Source organism: Hyaena hyaena, unplaced genomic scaffold (assembly GCF_003009895.1).
Source record: "Hyaena hyaena isolate Hyena2069 unplaced genomic scaffold, ASM300989v1 scaffold_172, whole genome shotgun sequence".
Lineage (NCBI taxonomy): Eukaryota > Metazoa > Chordata > Mammalia > Carnivora > Hyaenidae > Hyaena > Hyaena hyaena.
In genome coordinates, this window is record NW_024080804.1 from 192528 (window position 1) to 209231 (window position 16704).

The 16704-nt window shown below is 37.9% G+C and overlaps 1 protein-coding gene across 1 annotated transcript in view; it reads right to left on the reverse strand.

Annotated features, from left to right (window-relative positions):
* The window catches only part of ARL8B (ADP ribosylation factor like GTPase 8B), a 55499-nt gene that overhangs the window by 3859 nt on the left and 34936 nt on the right, over positions 1–16704 (reverse strand). Inside the window, exons 2-6 of the mRNA XM_039240287.1 lie at positions 10457–10537; positions 9462–9535; positions 8965–9058; positions 5169–5236; positions 4534–4604 (exon numbers count right to left, since the gene is read on the reverse strand). Coding sequence (XP_039096218.1) covers positions 4534–4604; positions 5169–5236; positions 8965–9058; positions 9462–9535; positions 10457–10537 — 388 coding nt within the window. The remainder of the gene's footprint in view (positions 1–4533; positions 4605–5168; positions 5237–8964; positions 9059–9461; positions 9536–10456; positions 10538–16704) is intronic.

Genomic DNA, 16704 nt, shown 5'->3' on the forward strand with positions numbered 1-16704 from the left:
GAGAGAGGGAGAGAGGGAGAGAGGAAGAGAGGAAGAAAGAAAGAGAAAGAAAGAAGAAAGAAAGAAAGAAAGAAAGAAAGAAAGAAAGAAAGAAAGAAAGAAAGAAAGAAAGAAAGAAAGAAAGAAAGTTAATTTAGCTCTAAAGCACATCAGGCTTGAGGTGCAGAAGATAACAGGCATGGAGATGTCCAGCAGGTAGTTTTAGCTCTATGTATCTCAGAAAGGGATGGGACTGGTAAGATACCACCATAGAGGTGGCAAGTGAAGCTACAGTAGCTGAGATTAGCCAAGAAAAGCACTTGGAGTCACAAGAGAAAGCAGCTAAGTCAAATGACAAATCACTGTCGCTTGAGTTCTTTAAAATGGGTCATCCATACAAAGGGTATGTAAGCATATGTCAAAAGCAGCATTCTATTCTCCAACCCTGAAAGGTGAGTGCAAATTCAGTTTCCCAGCTAATGTGTGTTAGAGAAACTGTACTCCACACATATATAAAGAACAGCTTAGAACTAAGATCTGAACAAACACAATCTGTTCAGAGTTGTGAAAACAATGATTTCACCTGAGTGCTGAGCCAGACTGTGTGCACTTTCAGAGGAGGAGAGCAGTGTGCACTAAGAGCAAAGCCATATTCATTAGAACTGAACAGGGAGAAAGGGAAAACTGAACGTGAAATGCCTACATTTAAATATTTAAGATATTCACTTAAAAAAAAACAAAATCAAAAGTTGTGGACACTGGACAAAAATCACGTCCTAAAGACAGATGGATCCTTAAGACTAGAAAAAAGGCAGAAAAGAAACAAGATATTCAGAAAAAGAAGTCATCTTCCATGAGAAAAAGGGCCACAAACATGAGTCATCTTTGCAAAGACCATGTTCCCAGAAGTAATCTGTTCTATGTGTGGTCTGAAGATCTATTACTGAAGTATTTCATATGCCACAGAGGAAGCTGGAAGAATATACAATCCATGTGCATGGAGATAACTTTGGAACAATTTAGTATATTCATAAATTTGGTTCTAAAATATGCTGTAACAGATGAGATTAAGGAGGATGTTCTGACTTGATTACCCAAGAAGTCTACTCTAATTGGCTATTAGTTGTATTTCTTGCTCCAAATAGGCATTCTGATTTACAAATTATTTGTTTTGAATCTAGGTAGAGTGGATCCACATCCTAGGGCTTAAAAATATAAAGTGAAGCAGGAGTTCTACACTCACACACGGGGGGACTCTGGGGCCCTCTCTACGGACTAGAAGATCAGCCTCAAATAGCAAAAGTTCTCCCCAGCTCTCCGGCATTTCCTTTCCTAAATGAGCTCCTGAGATTTTTTTCAAGGAAGTATCTGGCTGGTTTCCTAAGTTAATAAAATAAAGGATTTTTCTTTTCTGCTTTCAATAACTTCCTTTTCCTATTTTATGCAATACTAAAGAGTATATAAGGTAGTAAGATGGATTTACAGAATAGCACAATGCCGTAAAAATTATGGTTAGTATAGAACAGTGTTTTTCAACCTTGCCTCTACTGCTGACATCTGAGGCTGGACAGTTCTTAGCTGTGGGGACTGTTGCATGTTTAGAATATCCCTGGTCTCTACCAAGTGCCAGCATCACACTCCTTATTACGACAACCAAGTGTCTCTGGACGTTGCCAAACGTCTCCTGAGGAAGAAATCCTTTGATGAGAACACTGGTGTGTTAAGTAAATACTCTCAAGGTGTCACAACTTAAAATTTAACAAGAATTCCTCCTAACAAAGGGGGAAAATATTTTTTAATAAACTCTTTGTAACCCTACGTGTTTGAAGAGTCTGTTCTCAAGTTAACTGAATGCTCACAATATAACAAGTCATTTATTCTAACCATTTAACAGAGGAGAGAGTTTGTGTCCATCAGCAAAGTATTAGGCTCAGATTGCTTTTAGATGTTCTTTAAAGGAAGCTCAGGGGCCTGGCTGGCTCAGTCAGTGGAGCATGGGACTCTTGATCTCAGGGTTATTAAATTCAAGCCCCATGCTGGGTGTAGAGATTACTTAAAAATAAAATCTTGGGGCACCTGGGTAGCTCAGTCGGTTAAACGTTTGACTTCAGCTCAGGTCATGATTTCACAGTTCATGAGTTCTAGCCCTATGTCAGGCTCCATGCTGACAGCTCAGAGCCTGGAGCCTGCTTCGGATTCTTGGTCTCCCTCTCTCTCGGGCCCTCTCCTGCTTGCACTGTCTCTCTCTCTCTCTCAAAAATAAATCAGTATTTAAAAAAAATAATAAAATAAAATAAAATCTTTTATGGGGCACCTGGGTGGTTCAATAGGTTAAGCATCCGATTCTTGATTTTGGCTCAGGTCATGAGCACACGGTTCTTTAGAGTGAGCCTGGTGTCAGGCTCTGTGCTGAGAGCACAGATGTGCTTGAGGTTCTCTCTCCTCCTTTCTCTGCCCCTCTCTCACCCATGAACGCATGTTCATTCTCTCTCAAAATAAACGTAAAAAAATAATAAAATAAAATCATAAGAAAGCCCAGAATTAGCCAGAAAACTATCAACACTTTGAACTCAAAAGAGCATGTTTGAGAACATATAGGGAGAGACCTGATAGACTAGAAATGACTTGGGAAAAGTTAACTATGGTAGGAACCAATACATAATAAAGGCTAAAGGGAAAAAAAAAATCAGAATACCTTTTAAACACACTATTTTAGCACTATTTATTTTCTACATTTTATTCCAATACAAGTTTTTGTTTTGTTTTGTTTTGTTTTAATTGGAGGTGACTATGGTAGAATGGTTGGAGAGATAAAATGTTTTTTACTTTGAAGATAGAGGAAGGAGCCATGAGCCAAGACAGCAGGCAGGATCTAAAAGGTGGAAACCCAGGCAAGGAAATGGAGTCTCTCCTAGAGTCTACAGAAAGAGCACAACCTATCACTTGAGTCCTTGATTTCCAGCTCAGTGAGAACCATGATAGGCTGCTAACTGACAGCAGCAACAGAAAACTAATACCCCCATGTGACATCCACCATATGTCAAATGCTGCAATACATTTTCACATTCCTTCTCACAGGAGAGTTTTGAAATTGCTGCCATTATCACCATTTTATAGACGAGTAAAAACTGGAGATCAGGGAGGTTAAGTGCTTTGTCCAAGGCCAGTCAGAAAGTAACTTAGGACCAAGTGTTCTGGCCTGAGGCTGCCTGACTCGGAAGCCCATGCTGTTTGTAGCCTACTATGCAGCAATGATGGAGAGCCTCATTTTTCTGCAGTGACCCACAGGGAGATCTTTCTGACCAGTGGCCACCAAACTCAGAAAAGTGAAGGTGCCACGAAAATCCCTAGGCTCCTACCCACCTGCTTCAAGGTACATGCATTAAACTCTCCTTTCATACTTTGGTTGAGCCGGTCATGCCCAGACAAGAACCATGTGACTTAGCTTGAGTAGCTTTTTCCATGAAGGTATACTTTACCTATACTTTACCACTGAGTATATTTTATTGCACTGTTAGAGGTCTTTTCACTCAAGCAGTTAACAGGTTGAAGAGCCTTTTATCTTGTCAAACTCTTCCAGTCCTCTTTCCTTTTTACCTGTTGACCCTTTTTACCGATTCCAATACACTTTTATTAAATAATCTCTCATAAATTAGTTAGAAACTAAAGTCCAACCAGATATACTTATTCTTTAAGGATACTGTAACAGATTGAATAGTGTCCCCTAAAAATTCACACCTACCAGAACTTCAGAATTTATTTGGAAATAGTCTTTGCAGAAATAAGATGAGGTCATACTAGGTTATAGTAGGCCCTAATCCAATGATATGTGTCTTCCTAAGAAGAGAAAATACAGAGACACACACAGAGGAGAAGGCAGTGCGAAGCCGGAGACAGAAGCTGGAATGATGCCATCTCCAAGGCAAAAGCTGCCAGCAGTCACAGACTAAGAAGAAGGAAGGAAGGGTACTTCCCTGGCAGCCTTCAGGGCCCTGTGACACCTGGATTTTGGATGCCTCTCCTCCTGAACTTAAGAATATAAGCTTCTGCTGTTTTAAGCCACCCCGTTTGTGGTACTTTGCTATGGCAATTCTAGAAAATTTATACAGACACTTAATAGATAAAGGGTACTTTTGGCTTATACCTCCAATAGAGTACTAACATACTGCAGTAACGTACTGGTTCAATAAATGAACAATTGTTTTAGTGCCTATACACCAAATAATAGTGTAATTTTTGTAAAGTCTTATTTCAAAAATGTCATTTTGTTAAAAAGCACAGCTGGATACTAGCTCTACCAAAATTAATACAATAAATTGATATCACATAATGTTTAACTTCATGTCTATTTCATTTACTTCTTTAAAGAGCATAGAGCACATTCAGGATGTGTCTTTGTTGTCAAAAGATATATAAAGTCTATTCTTTTTCCTGAGGCAAAAACAACAGTACTCTAAAAAGGAAGTCAATTAAACAGAAATAGGGAAAATAAACAGTAGAAAGCATTAAGACACCTTTCCAGTAATACCCATTTCTTCAACAGTCATTTCTTACCTATATTATCCTTTTCTTTGCAAGAAATTGAATAGCAGCAAATTTCTCTATCCTGAATAGCAGACAGGTTCCTATAAGCAGCAGAAGTAAGAGTAAGTGGGTGCTTAAAATAACCATCATACTCATCACCCTTTGTTCAATTTTCTGGTCTTTTTATACTGAAGAAATTATTTTATTACTACTGAAATTTTAGAAATTCACTTCTCTGGTACTTAAAAACATAAGTATAATCATATAATAACAGGGGCGCCTGGCTGGCTCAGTCAGAAGAGCATGCAACTCTTGATCTTGGGGTTGTGAGTTTGAACTTCATGTTGGGTACAGAGATTACTTTAAAATAAAATCCTTATGGGGCGCCGGGGTGGCTCGGTCGGTTGAGATCCGACTCTTGATCTCAGCTCAGGTCATGATTCCACAGACACTGGATGGAGCCCCATGTCAGGCTCTATGCTGAGCATGGAGCCTGCTAAGGATTCTCCCTCTCTCCCCTCTGCCCCTTTCCCGCTCTCACACGCTCTCTAAAAATAAAAATAAAAAATAATAATATAACGATGCTAAAGAAAGGAGTAGGCAAAAAGTGTAATTTGGAACCAAACTTTTTAAAAAAAACACCATCATTCATTCTTAAGACATACATTTTTTCAATTAGCTGTTTTTCATCCAAGGCATTCGGAAGATCTCTCTTGTTTCCAAGTACTAGCACCTTTAAAAAGACAAGACGTTAACAATAAACTTTTATGTAAGAAAAGGTCACAGAAGCATATGATAGTCATATCTGTGGACATGAAAACTGGAATGGGACCACATGCCATACTATTAAGGCATATTTGGGTAAGTGGTAGCCTATCTCGTTCAATCATTCAAATTAGCACCCATTTTAACTTCTCCCACACAGATGTCCTTAATCCAACATGTGGCTGCCAACTTCTATTTTAAATAGTCTAAGTCTACAGTCATCCGGTTGGCTCAGTTGGCTGTGCATCCAACTTCAGCTGAGGTCATGATCTCGCAGGGGTTTTGAGCCCCACATCAGGCTCTTCGCTGTCAAAAAGGGGTGCCCCTCCTCATCTAGCGCGCTCTCTCTCTCAAAAATGAAAAATAAACATTTAAAATATTCTAAGTCTAGGGGCACTGGATGGTTCAGTCAGTTGAGCACCCAGCTTCACCCAGCTCAGGTCATGATCTCATGGTTCGGGAGTCCAAGCCCTACACTGGGTTCTCTGCTGTCAGCCTGTCAGTGCAGAGCTGACTTGGACACTCTATCCCCCTCTCCCGGCTCCTCCCCGACCTGCACTCTCCCAAAAACAAATAATATATTAAAAAAAATAAATAAATAAAATATGCCAAGTCTAGGGGCACTTGGGCAGCTCAGCTGGTTGAATGTCCCACTCTGGATTTTGGCTCAGTTCATAGGATCAAACCCCACAATGGGCTCCAACTGAGCATGGAACCTGCTTGAGATTTTCTCTCTCCCTCTGCCCCTCTCCCCGGCTTTCGTTTGTGTTCCTCTCTCTCTCTCTCTCTCAAATAAAAAACAAAATATTCTAAGTCTAGGGGCTCCTGGGTGGATCAGTCAGTTAAGTGCCCAACTCTCGATTTTGGCTCAGGTCATGATCTCATAATTGTGAGATCGAGCCCCATGGCAGACTGGAAGCTGGCTGTTGAGCCTGTTTAAGATTATCTCTCTGCCTCTCCCCAACTTGCTCTCTTAAAAAAAAAAAAATCTAAGTCTATGGTATGCATTCTGCTACTAGTAAATAAATCTCTACCAAAATGTGAATATTATCTCAACACAACCAAGAGCGGGGGAACAATTTTTAAACCATGTTTTATGTTAGCCATTATCATATAAACATACAAATAGGTTTTTAAAATTCCTGACCTATCCTACAAAATACCATGTATAAATACTCTAAGACAATGGTTAAGTCTGGAGCTCAGGATAAATATAGCAGCTATCAACTCCTGCAATATATGCTGTCATCAGGTTGCTAAATGTGCTTTGAAAAGAAAGGAAAGTTGAAATAGGCTTCCCAACTACCAATCTATCTTTTTCAGATACGTCCTTTCTGCCTTAGAGAAAGCAAGAATACAAGTACCTGTAACATATTCGACATCCACACTCTAAAGTCAGTGTGTTCTATGGGGCACCTGTGTGGCTTAGTTGGTTAAGTGTCTGACTTCGGCTCAGGTCATGATCTCACGGTTCGTGGGTTTGAGCTCCACATCGGGCTCTGTGCTGACAGCTCAGAGCCTGGAGCCTGTTTCGGATTCTGTGTCTCCCTCTCTCTCTGCCCTCCCCTGCTCATGCTGTCTCTTTCTCTCTCAGAAATAAATAAAGCATTTAAAAAAATTTATAAATAAAGTCAGTGTATTCTAAAAACCTTTATCTCTGACCCATCTTAACAAAGTACATGCCAGGTCTACCTTGTCATACCTATTCCTTTCACTTAATACACCCCCACCCTCAGAGGTGACTCCATATACTTTGACCAGCTGTACTCCTGGGCCCCAGACTCTGACTCTGAACAAAGGACAGAGGGCCAGGGAAACCAGGAACTCACAGGAAAATTCACTACAGGGACTCAGAGTGCCAAGAGCCCAACCTCAATACCTTTGGTCAGCCTGTCTCCCCTTTCCCAACTCCTACGTCTCTCCATACTCTTATTTAAGACACACTAGGTTCTCAAGCTGAACCTGCCTGAGTTTCTAAAAATAACATCACAGTCATATGTGACCAGTTGTCAGTTTGGAGGTTGCCTGGCATTTCAGACCTCTTACTACATTTAAGAAATCTCCTCCTACCTTATGAATCTGCCTCCTGATAGAGCTACTTGCTTCTATGGATAATTTTTCCCCAGCTTTCCTTTCTGCCAGATCTAGAATTAACCAAAACTTTCAATGCAGAGCCAGTTATACAGGAAAACAGTACAGAGAACCCATTCTGACAGGGGAAGGGAATTGGCTCGATGACTTTCCAATCAGAACAACTGTGTCCAGTGTTCAGGAACTGCATGTGGTCACCAGACTTACTCCGTGGTATGAGTCTGGTGTCTGGCAGCTGCTTCGCTTCCTTCTCCAGCCTGTCTCCTGAGCCTGCTTATGTGCAGCCTTCTCAGAGGCTCTGTGAGCTACCCAATATCCTTTCAATGAATTCCTTCCTACTTAAGTCAGCTTTCTATTGCTTGCAACTAAGAAGACTTGTGATGACTTTAAGACTGATGTTTACTTATGGTATATAGTACTACGTTTTGAAATAGGAGAAAAAGAATTGGCTTTGAAGTCAGATAGACATGTATTCAAAACCTAGTTGCACAACATAAGACTGCCATGTAATCTTGAATGAGTAACAACTTTTATAAAGGAAGGATAACCACGAACCTCATTATGTTGTGAGGATTCATGGAGATAATATACCTCAAGTATTTGACATTCATTAAATTGTCATGAGGCTAAATAAAGCTTGGTCCTTTTCCAGTATTCTTGGCTCAACAAATAGCACCACCTTCCATCTAAATGCATGAACCAGAAAACTAGGAATTATTCTTTACATTTCCTCCTCTAACCCACTTCTCACTACCTTGTCTACTACCACCCTAAGTCATGGTACTATAATCTTCCAGGACAACTTCAACAGCTTCCTAAAACTATCCTCCTTATAGTCCCTTCTTGCCACTTTAATCCACTCTTAAACTGAAATAAAAGTGACTTAAATAATAAATCTGATCATTTAAAACATTACAAAGTTCCCACACAGTCCGGTCCAGCCCGGCCGGGCCCAGCCTCCTCTGGTGTCCTGGCTGCCTCACAGCTCACCACACCCCTCACCCTCTCACTCTGCTGTGTGCTCTACAGACTGGCCTCCTCTCAGTGCCTTGCTTCCTCCTTCCAAAAGGCCTCTCTTGGCCTACAGCTCCCTTCTCCTCTAATCACCCCATCTCACATGCCTTCCTATCACTCACAGTTCAGCTCAAGCATCACTTCCTTCTGGAATCGTTCTTTCTTCCCTCAAACTAGATCAAATCTCTCCTCTAACTTTACCCCTTCCATGGCCCCTTGCACCTCTCCTTTGCATCACTTATCAGAGCTGTACTATTCAAATGGTTTCATGGCATCTACCTTTCCTCCTAAACCACGAGCTCCATGATGCAGGGAGCATGTTTCTACTCACTTCTGTTCATGACTGTATCCTCAGGCCTGAGCACTGCTCCTACTGCATAGTTTGACAAACAGATGGTTAAGAAATGAATACATAGCACAGCACCCAGTATATGGCTCATATTCAGTATTCAGTAAGGATAAGTAAGCCTTTTAAAACTTTAACACAGAAGACATTTTACTGATTTCAAATATAACATAATCAAACATAATATACTTTCAATAATATAAATAGTATCATATAATATAAAATAACAAAAAGTCCATACTTACTGGAATTCCTTGTAACTGTGGTTTATCTAGAAGATTATGTAGTTCATTTCGAGAGGCTTCTATCTTTTCACGATCTGCAGCATCTATCATGTAACTTAGAAAAAAAGCAGTTTTGATATGTTTTCTCTAAATTCTCTGATGATCACAATTAGGAACAAAAGTTTTTAATTTTAAGATTTATACTACTGAAACTGTTAGCCAAAATAAAGACCTACATAAAGAGAAGCTCAGTACCCAAAAATACTTTTAAATAGACTATTCTTAGGTGCTAAAACATGATAGTAAAACATTTATATTCCTTAGCTCTTAACTGCATAAACAAAAAACATAAATAAAACTCTCATCTATGATTAATTTTTTCAAGCTTCATATTAACGGGATTATACTAAGAAAATATCTGAGAAAGATATTGTGTGAAATACAAATTGAGCCTCTGAAGTATCAAAAACAACTTTTTTTCCTGGAAACCTAAATTGATTTTTATAAAAAGTGCTTACACAATGGCATTGACTCCTCTGCAGTACCGTTCCCACATGCTCCGGAAACGGGGCTGTCCTCCTATGTCCCAAATCTTTAAAACCAAGACAGACAATTCTTAATAAAAATACTTCAAGTATACACGAAAGGAAAAAGTACCAGAAGAGGGGGAGAAAGATAAGGCAGGTATGCTTTTTTACACAATGTTAGAGCCAAATTACTGCAGAAAAACTTGAGCTAATAAAACAAGCTCTTAATCTAGAAGTTCTTGGGGCCATTTCTAAACATTATGTTCAGGGATGCCTGGATGGCTCAGTTGGTTAAGTGCCCGACCCTTGATTCCCGCTCAGGTCACAATCTCACAGTTCATGGGATTGAGCCCTGCATCAGATTCCATGCTGACAGCACAGAGCTTGCTTGAGATTCTCTCTCTTCCTCTCTCTCTCTCTCTCTCTGCCCCTCCCCTGCTTGTGTGCTCGCGCGCTCTCTCTCTCAAAATAAACATTTACAAAATTATGTTTAACTAGTTAGCTTTCCAATTTTCTAGTTTTAATTTTAGGGCTTAGTAACAAAGAAAGAAAAAACTAAGTTACCACATACATACCACAAATATAATACTAAATTACCAATATTATAAATAATACATTATCTTTCAATATAAAATACTACCCACTGAAACAATATAACACTACCACCCAAACATGGAATTTTTATTTTTATATACATCCCAAACCACAGATCTAAACACAGGATTTTTATTTCCTAGAAACATCCAGACTCTAAATATTATTCTGCCAAATCCTATGTTTAGTGTTTTCTTATGGCACTTAATACCATTTCAACTTACACATTTTAATCTATTAGAGCCAAGGGAAAAAAAAAAATTGATTTACATTCTTTTGAAACATACCCATTCATGGGTTAAGAAATACAAATAAGCATGTAAAAAACGAAGAAACAAAGATATCTAGCTGTGTGGCTAACAATTCAAATCAAGTACAGAAAGATCACGTACCTTTATTGTGACGTTACCTTTAGTTACTTTCCTCATATTGAAGCCCACTGTGGGTATCATATCTTCACTGAATTGACCTGACTAAACAGAAGAAAACACCTGAAATTAGATTAATCGATATTTATTAAGATACATAACATGGCATAAACTTCAGGCATCAACAATGCTCTGGAACCTTTTTAGTATTTAACTAATTTTTCAGTGGTGTTAATAATGTCTTAAGAAAACATGCTTTATACCCCTAATTCTTGAAGAGACACATTATTTTGTTCATACAGTAACATTTCCCCCATTTAAAACAAGGTATTTTGGGAGCACGTAGGTGGCTAAGTTAGTTAAGCATCCAACTCTTGATTTTGGCTCAAGTTGTGAGTTCACGGTTCGTGGGATGGAGCCCCGAGTGAGGTTCTGCACTGACAGAATGGAGCCTGCTTAGGATTCCCTCTCTCAAAAATAAATTAAAAAACATTTAAAAAATAGTAAAATATTGTATATATTTCCTTAAATTTAAAAAAAGTATTAAACTATGAATAAACATTTATTAATTTCTCCTCCTATACATAAATGTTAACACGCAAAGCAGGAAATCAGAAGTAAAACTTCAAAGTTTTCCATTTTTAGCATTTAAATTATTTTGACAATATCTGTTACAACTCATAGCTGAATAGCTTTTCCAAGTTTGTCTTGTAACAAGGTTTATAAAATATTTTGTCATTTTTTTAAAAAGATGTGTTTTATTTATTTATTTTCGTTTTTTTATTTTTTGAGAGAAAGAGGGAAAGCACATGAGCAGGGAAGTGGGGCAGAGAGAGAGAGAGAATCTTAAGCAGGCTCCACACTCAGCATAGAGCCCAACATAGGCCTCTATCCCGTAACAATGGGATCATGACCTGAGCCAAAATCAAGAGGGATGCTCAACCAGCTGAGCCACCCAGGCATCCCAAATTATTTTGTCATTTTATAGGTTTTCCTTGTATGTAATCAATTTTGTTCTCTTTTTGGTTTATGACTTTCTTGTCATAAAACTGAAATATTTTCTAATAGTATTTGAATGACTTTTTCAGATTTAAAATGTTTGCCCATCTAGAATTTGATTATACAGTGCAAAAAAGTTCCTTTTGTCAATCATCTCACTCCACATTTAAAAATCCACACATTCCTGGAGGACCTCAGTGCCTCAGTCAGTTAAGAGTCTGACTCTATCTCAGGTCAGATCTTGATCTCAGGGTTGTGAATCCAAGCCCCCACTGGGCTATACACTGGGCACAAAGGCTACTGGAAAAAAAGAAAGAAAGAAAGAAATGTACACATTCCTAACTAATTTTAACTGATTTGCCAAATGCCACACAGAGATAGTTCTAATATCTCAGTCTTCAATTCTTTTCCATTAATCTGTTTATCCTAAATTACAATCAGATGAATTACTATAGCTTGTACAATATATTATTCTATATAGATCAAGAATTTGAAATGGTTCTTGAATGTTGAGAACAAACTGAGGACTCATGGGTGTGAGGGGGAGGGGGGAGATGGGCACGGAGGAGGGCACTTGTGGGGATGAGCACTGGGTGTTATATGGAAACCAACTTGACAATAAACTATTTGTAAAAAAAAAGAATTTGAAATGGTTCATTCATTGCTCACATTCCAAATAAACTTTAGAAATTCATATTTCAGTTAAAATACTAACTGGAGGTATATTAACTGTATCTAATTTGAGAAGGATTGCCCTATATCAATTCTCCATATTTAACTATCAAACCTCTCCATCTCCAGGCACATGATGTGTCCACTCAAACATTCAAATCTTTTAAATCTTCAGTAAAGTATCATAATTCTCCTAACAGCTCTTTCACACTTCTTGACATATTCTTTACTTTTGACTGCAATTACTAGGAGTCACAGTTAACGACTAATATTATATATTTATATGTTTATTTACCCAATATTAATTTCTCAGTTGACTTGACTCTTATTTTTTAGGTAAACAGCCCAGGATTATGAAATTTCTCAAAATAGGAATGGTTAAACAAATAGAACTATTTTCAAGGCCCTAACACTGGCTGATTGTTTGCTATGACCTTATGCTAGCCACACATGATTCTAAAACTGTCTACAAGCCCTGAACACACTGAATTCCAATATTATACATTAATTTCCTCTTCATAACTCCAAAGTTCTACTTTGCTCCCCTCACCCTACTCAGTGGAGTTCAGGCTAATCTCAGAAAAGATGATGTTGGTGCACTTGGGTGGCTCGGTTGGTTGTCAGTTAAGCATCTGATTTCTGCTCAGGTCATGATCTCACAGTTTGTGAGTTTGAGCCCCATACTGGGCTCTGTGCTGACAGCTCAGTCAGCCCTCTCTCTCTGCCCCTCCCCAATCGCACGCATGCGTGCTTGCTCTCTCTCTCTCAAAAATAAAACAAACGTTAAAAATTTTTAACTAAATGCTAAATAAAAAGAAAAAGAAAAAAGACATTAACCACAATCACTACAATCACTACTTTCATTTATATTAGACATAATTCTCAGAACTTTCACATATGATTAATATGTGAAAATCTAGTCATGACATCAAAACTACATACATCAAAACTAGGTTTTTTTAAAACGTTTTTTCTAATATTTATTTTTGAGAGAGAGAGAGAGAGCTTGAGGCGGGAAGGGGCAGAGAAAGAGGGAGACACAGAATCCGAAGCAGGCTCCAGGCTCTGAGCTGTCAGCACAGAGCCCAACGTGGGACTTGAACCCACGAACTGTGGGCTCATGACCTGAGTTGAAGTCGGACGCTTAACCGACTGAGCCACCTAGGTGCCCCCATCAAAACTAGTCTTGATACAACAAAAATATAACCTGATATAAAAAGGAACAAAGGTAACACCAAAGGCACTGTCCACAAAAGCAACAATAAGCTGGACTTCACTATAATTCAAATCTGTCTTGTGAACAAGAGTAAACGAATTACAGAGTTAGTAAACAGGCACAAAGCAGGAGAAAATATCTGCAAAAGATACACACATCCAATAAAGGTCTGTTATACAAAATATACAAAGAACTCTTAAAACCTCAACAAAATGAAAAGGAACAATTCATTTAAAAATGAGCCACATGGGCCACCTGGGTATCTCAGCATCCCACTTTTGATCTCCAGTTTTGTGAGTTCAGGCTCCATGTCAGGCTCTGTGCTGACATGTGGAGCCTGCTTCGGATTCTCTCTCTCCTTTCTTCTCGCTCTCTCAAAATAAATAAACAGTAAAAAAAATTTTTTTAAATGAGCACAGACCTTAACAGATACTTCACCAAAGAAGATACAAGACGGCAAATAATGGAATCATAGGTCATCAGAGAAATGCAAATTAATTAAAACAATGAGATACCACTGCAGACTTATCGATGAGTGGCCAAAATCTGTACAGCGATTAATACCAATGCTGCTAAGCATGTGGAGCAACAGGAACTCTCATTCATTACTGATAGGAATGCAAAATGGTACAGCCACTGTGGAAGACAGTTTGGTAGTTTCTTATAAAACCAAATATACTCTCACCATCCAATTTGGCAATCATGCCTCTTTGTAGTTATCCAAAGAAGTTGAAAACTTAAGTCCACACAAAAACTTGCACATTAATGCTTACAGCATCTTTAAGCATAACTCCTAAAACTTGGAAGCAACCAAGATGTCCTTCAGTAAATGTATAAACAGACTGTGGTATATCCAAGAAATGTAAATTATTCAACACTAAAAAGAAATGAGCTACCTACCCACAAAAAGACATCAAGGAATCTTAAAAACATATCTAAATGAAAGACTCAATCTGGGAGGTCTACATACTCTACAGGATTCCAACAAAATGACTGAAAACATGACTCCAAGAATATTCTGAAAAAGTACAACTATGGAAACAGTAAGAAAATCAGTGGTTGACAGGAGTTGGAAGGGGTGGGGAAGAAATGAATAGGCAGACCACAGAGGATTTTTAGGTAGTAAAAATACTCTGCCATGATACCATAATGATGGATACATGTCACTACACATTTGTCCAAACCTACACAAGGTACAACACAAAGAGTGAAAGATAACGTAAAGCTATGGACTTTGGGTGATAATGATGTGTGTCAGTGCAAATGCATCAATTGTAACAAATGTACCACTCTAGTGTGGGATGTTGATAAAGCTGAGTGTAGGGGCAAGAAGTGTATGAGAAATATTTATACCTTCCCCTCAATTATGTTGCTAACTTAAAACTGCTCTTTAAAAGCCTTAACAAAAATTTTGTTTTAATGGGTAAAGGACCTAAAGAGATATTCTCCAAAGGAAATATACAAATAGCTAATAAGGACAGGAAAGATACTCAACCCACTAATCATTAGGGAAATGTAAATCAAAACCATGAATGATACCACCCCAAACCCATTAAGATTGGCTATTATCAAAAAATAAAAACAACAAAAAATAACAAGCTGCAGTGAGGATATGGAGCCATATCCTAGTGCACTGTGGCAGGAACATTAAATGGTGCAGCTACTATGAAAACCAGTATAGTAATTCCTGAAAAAATTAAAAACAGAATTACCACACGATTCAGCAATTCCACTTCTGGTTATATACCAAAAAGCACTGAAAGAGGGGACTCAAAACAATATCTGTACACCCACATACACAACAGCATTATCCATAACAGCCAAAAGGTAAAAGAAACCCAAAGGCCACTGGCAGATGAAGGGATAAACAAAATGTAGTCTATTCCTATGATGTAATGTTACTCTGCCTTAAATACCTTATTCATGCTAAAACAAAGATAACACTGAAGACATTATACTTCAGTGTATATACTGTGAAATAAGCCAGATACAAAAAGACATATACTATATGATTCTACTTACATGAGGAACCTAAAATATAGTTAAATTTGCAAAGACAGAGAGTAGAATGGTGTTTGCTAAAGGCTAGGGAAAAGGGGGAAATAGGGAGTTATTGCTTAGTGGGTATGGAATTTCAGTTTGGAAAGATAAAAAAAGTTCTATAGATGGATGGTGGTGACGGTTACATAACAAGGTGAATGTAGTTAATACCTACTAAGCTAACTGTACACTTAAGAATAATTAAGATGGTAAATTTTATGTTTTGTATATTTTACCACAACTTCAAAACTCATATGCTGTAAGAAGGGGCAATTATCACTATCATTTTTATAGAACAGGAAATAAATCCCCAACATCACATAGCTCAATAGTGGTTGATTCTGTTTTTCTTAAAGATTTCCACTGTAATTATATGTATTGTAATAAGCTTTAATTAATGTCTGAAATGAGATCTGTGTGAGATAATGCCTTATTTGTTTGGATCATTAGAAAATAGATGTTTTATATAATGAAACAGCCAGAAATGGTAGCTAAACTTTTTAAATGCCCAAACTTTTAAACTAGCTTTCACAGAAAGCTTCCTAAAATGCACACACTTCTCACATACAACCTGTGGAATATGATTTAACATGTTCTTGATACTTGAAAGTCACTTTCCAAACATAAAACAAGAAAACTAAGATAGATAACCTGTAAGAGCTCTTCTGGCAATAAAACTTAATGATCATGGACATCAATTACAGTACCACTCCAAGATAAAATGATGTAAGGGTCTGCAGTATACTGGGGTGGTGCCCCTAAACTTTCTTAAGACTATTCTTCAGCTCTTTCTTCACCAATACTTCTCAATGGTTGCAGAAGCTAACAATAACTTTTTTCTAAATCATTTGCTAACCTGCAATGGCTGAAAATTAGGTAATCAAGTCTTTTGAATTTTTAATCCCAAAATGTCTTGAGTACAGAAATATGTTTAATAAATATTTAACTGTGATGCATGGATTTTGTGGTATAACTACTGTATAGACTTGGAAGCATTTTCTACTTCTTTCCTAGTGTCAAGTCTTATTGTTCACTTTTCAAAGCTTGTGCTGAATGACTAAACCCCTCAGTTAGCAACTGTTTTCTAGATAACAGAGAATATTTATTTCTATGCTGTCAAAATGCCACTAAACTGAGACTAGCAATTTAGGAAGCAAATAGATGCTTAAAAAATATACTACTTAATCATTTATCATTCTATTAACTTAAACAAATTTAACACTTAAATAACACCAAGCACTATTCTTGGCACTTAATAAATCATGTACAAGTAGCACTCACTGATTCTGGGATGGTGGATATAACTGCAGTCATTAACACACACCCTGTAAGCCAAAGTCTCAAG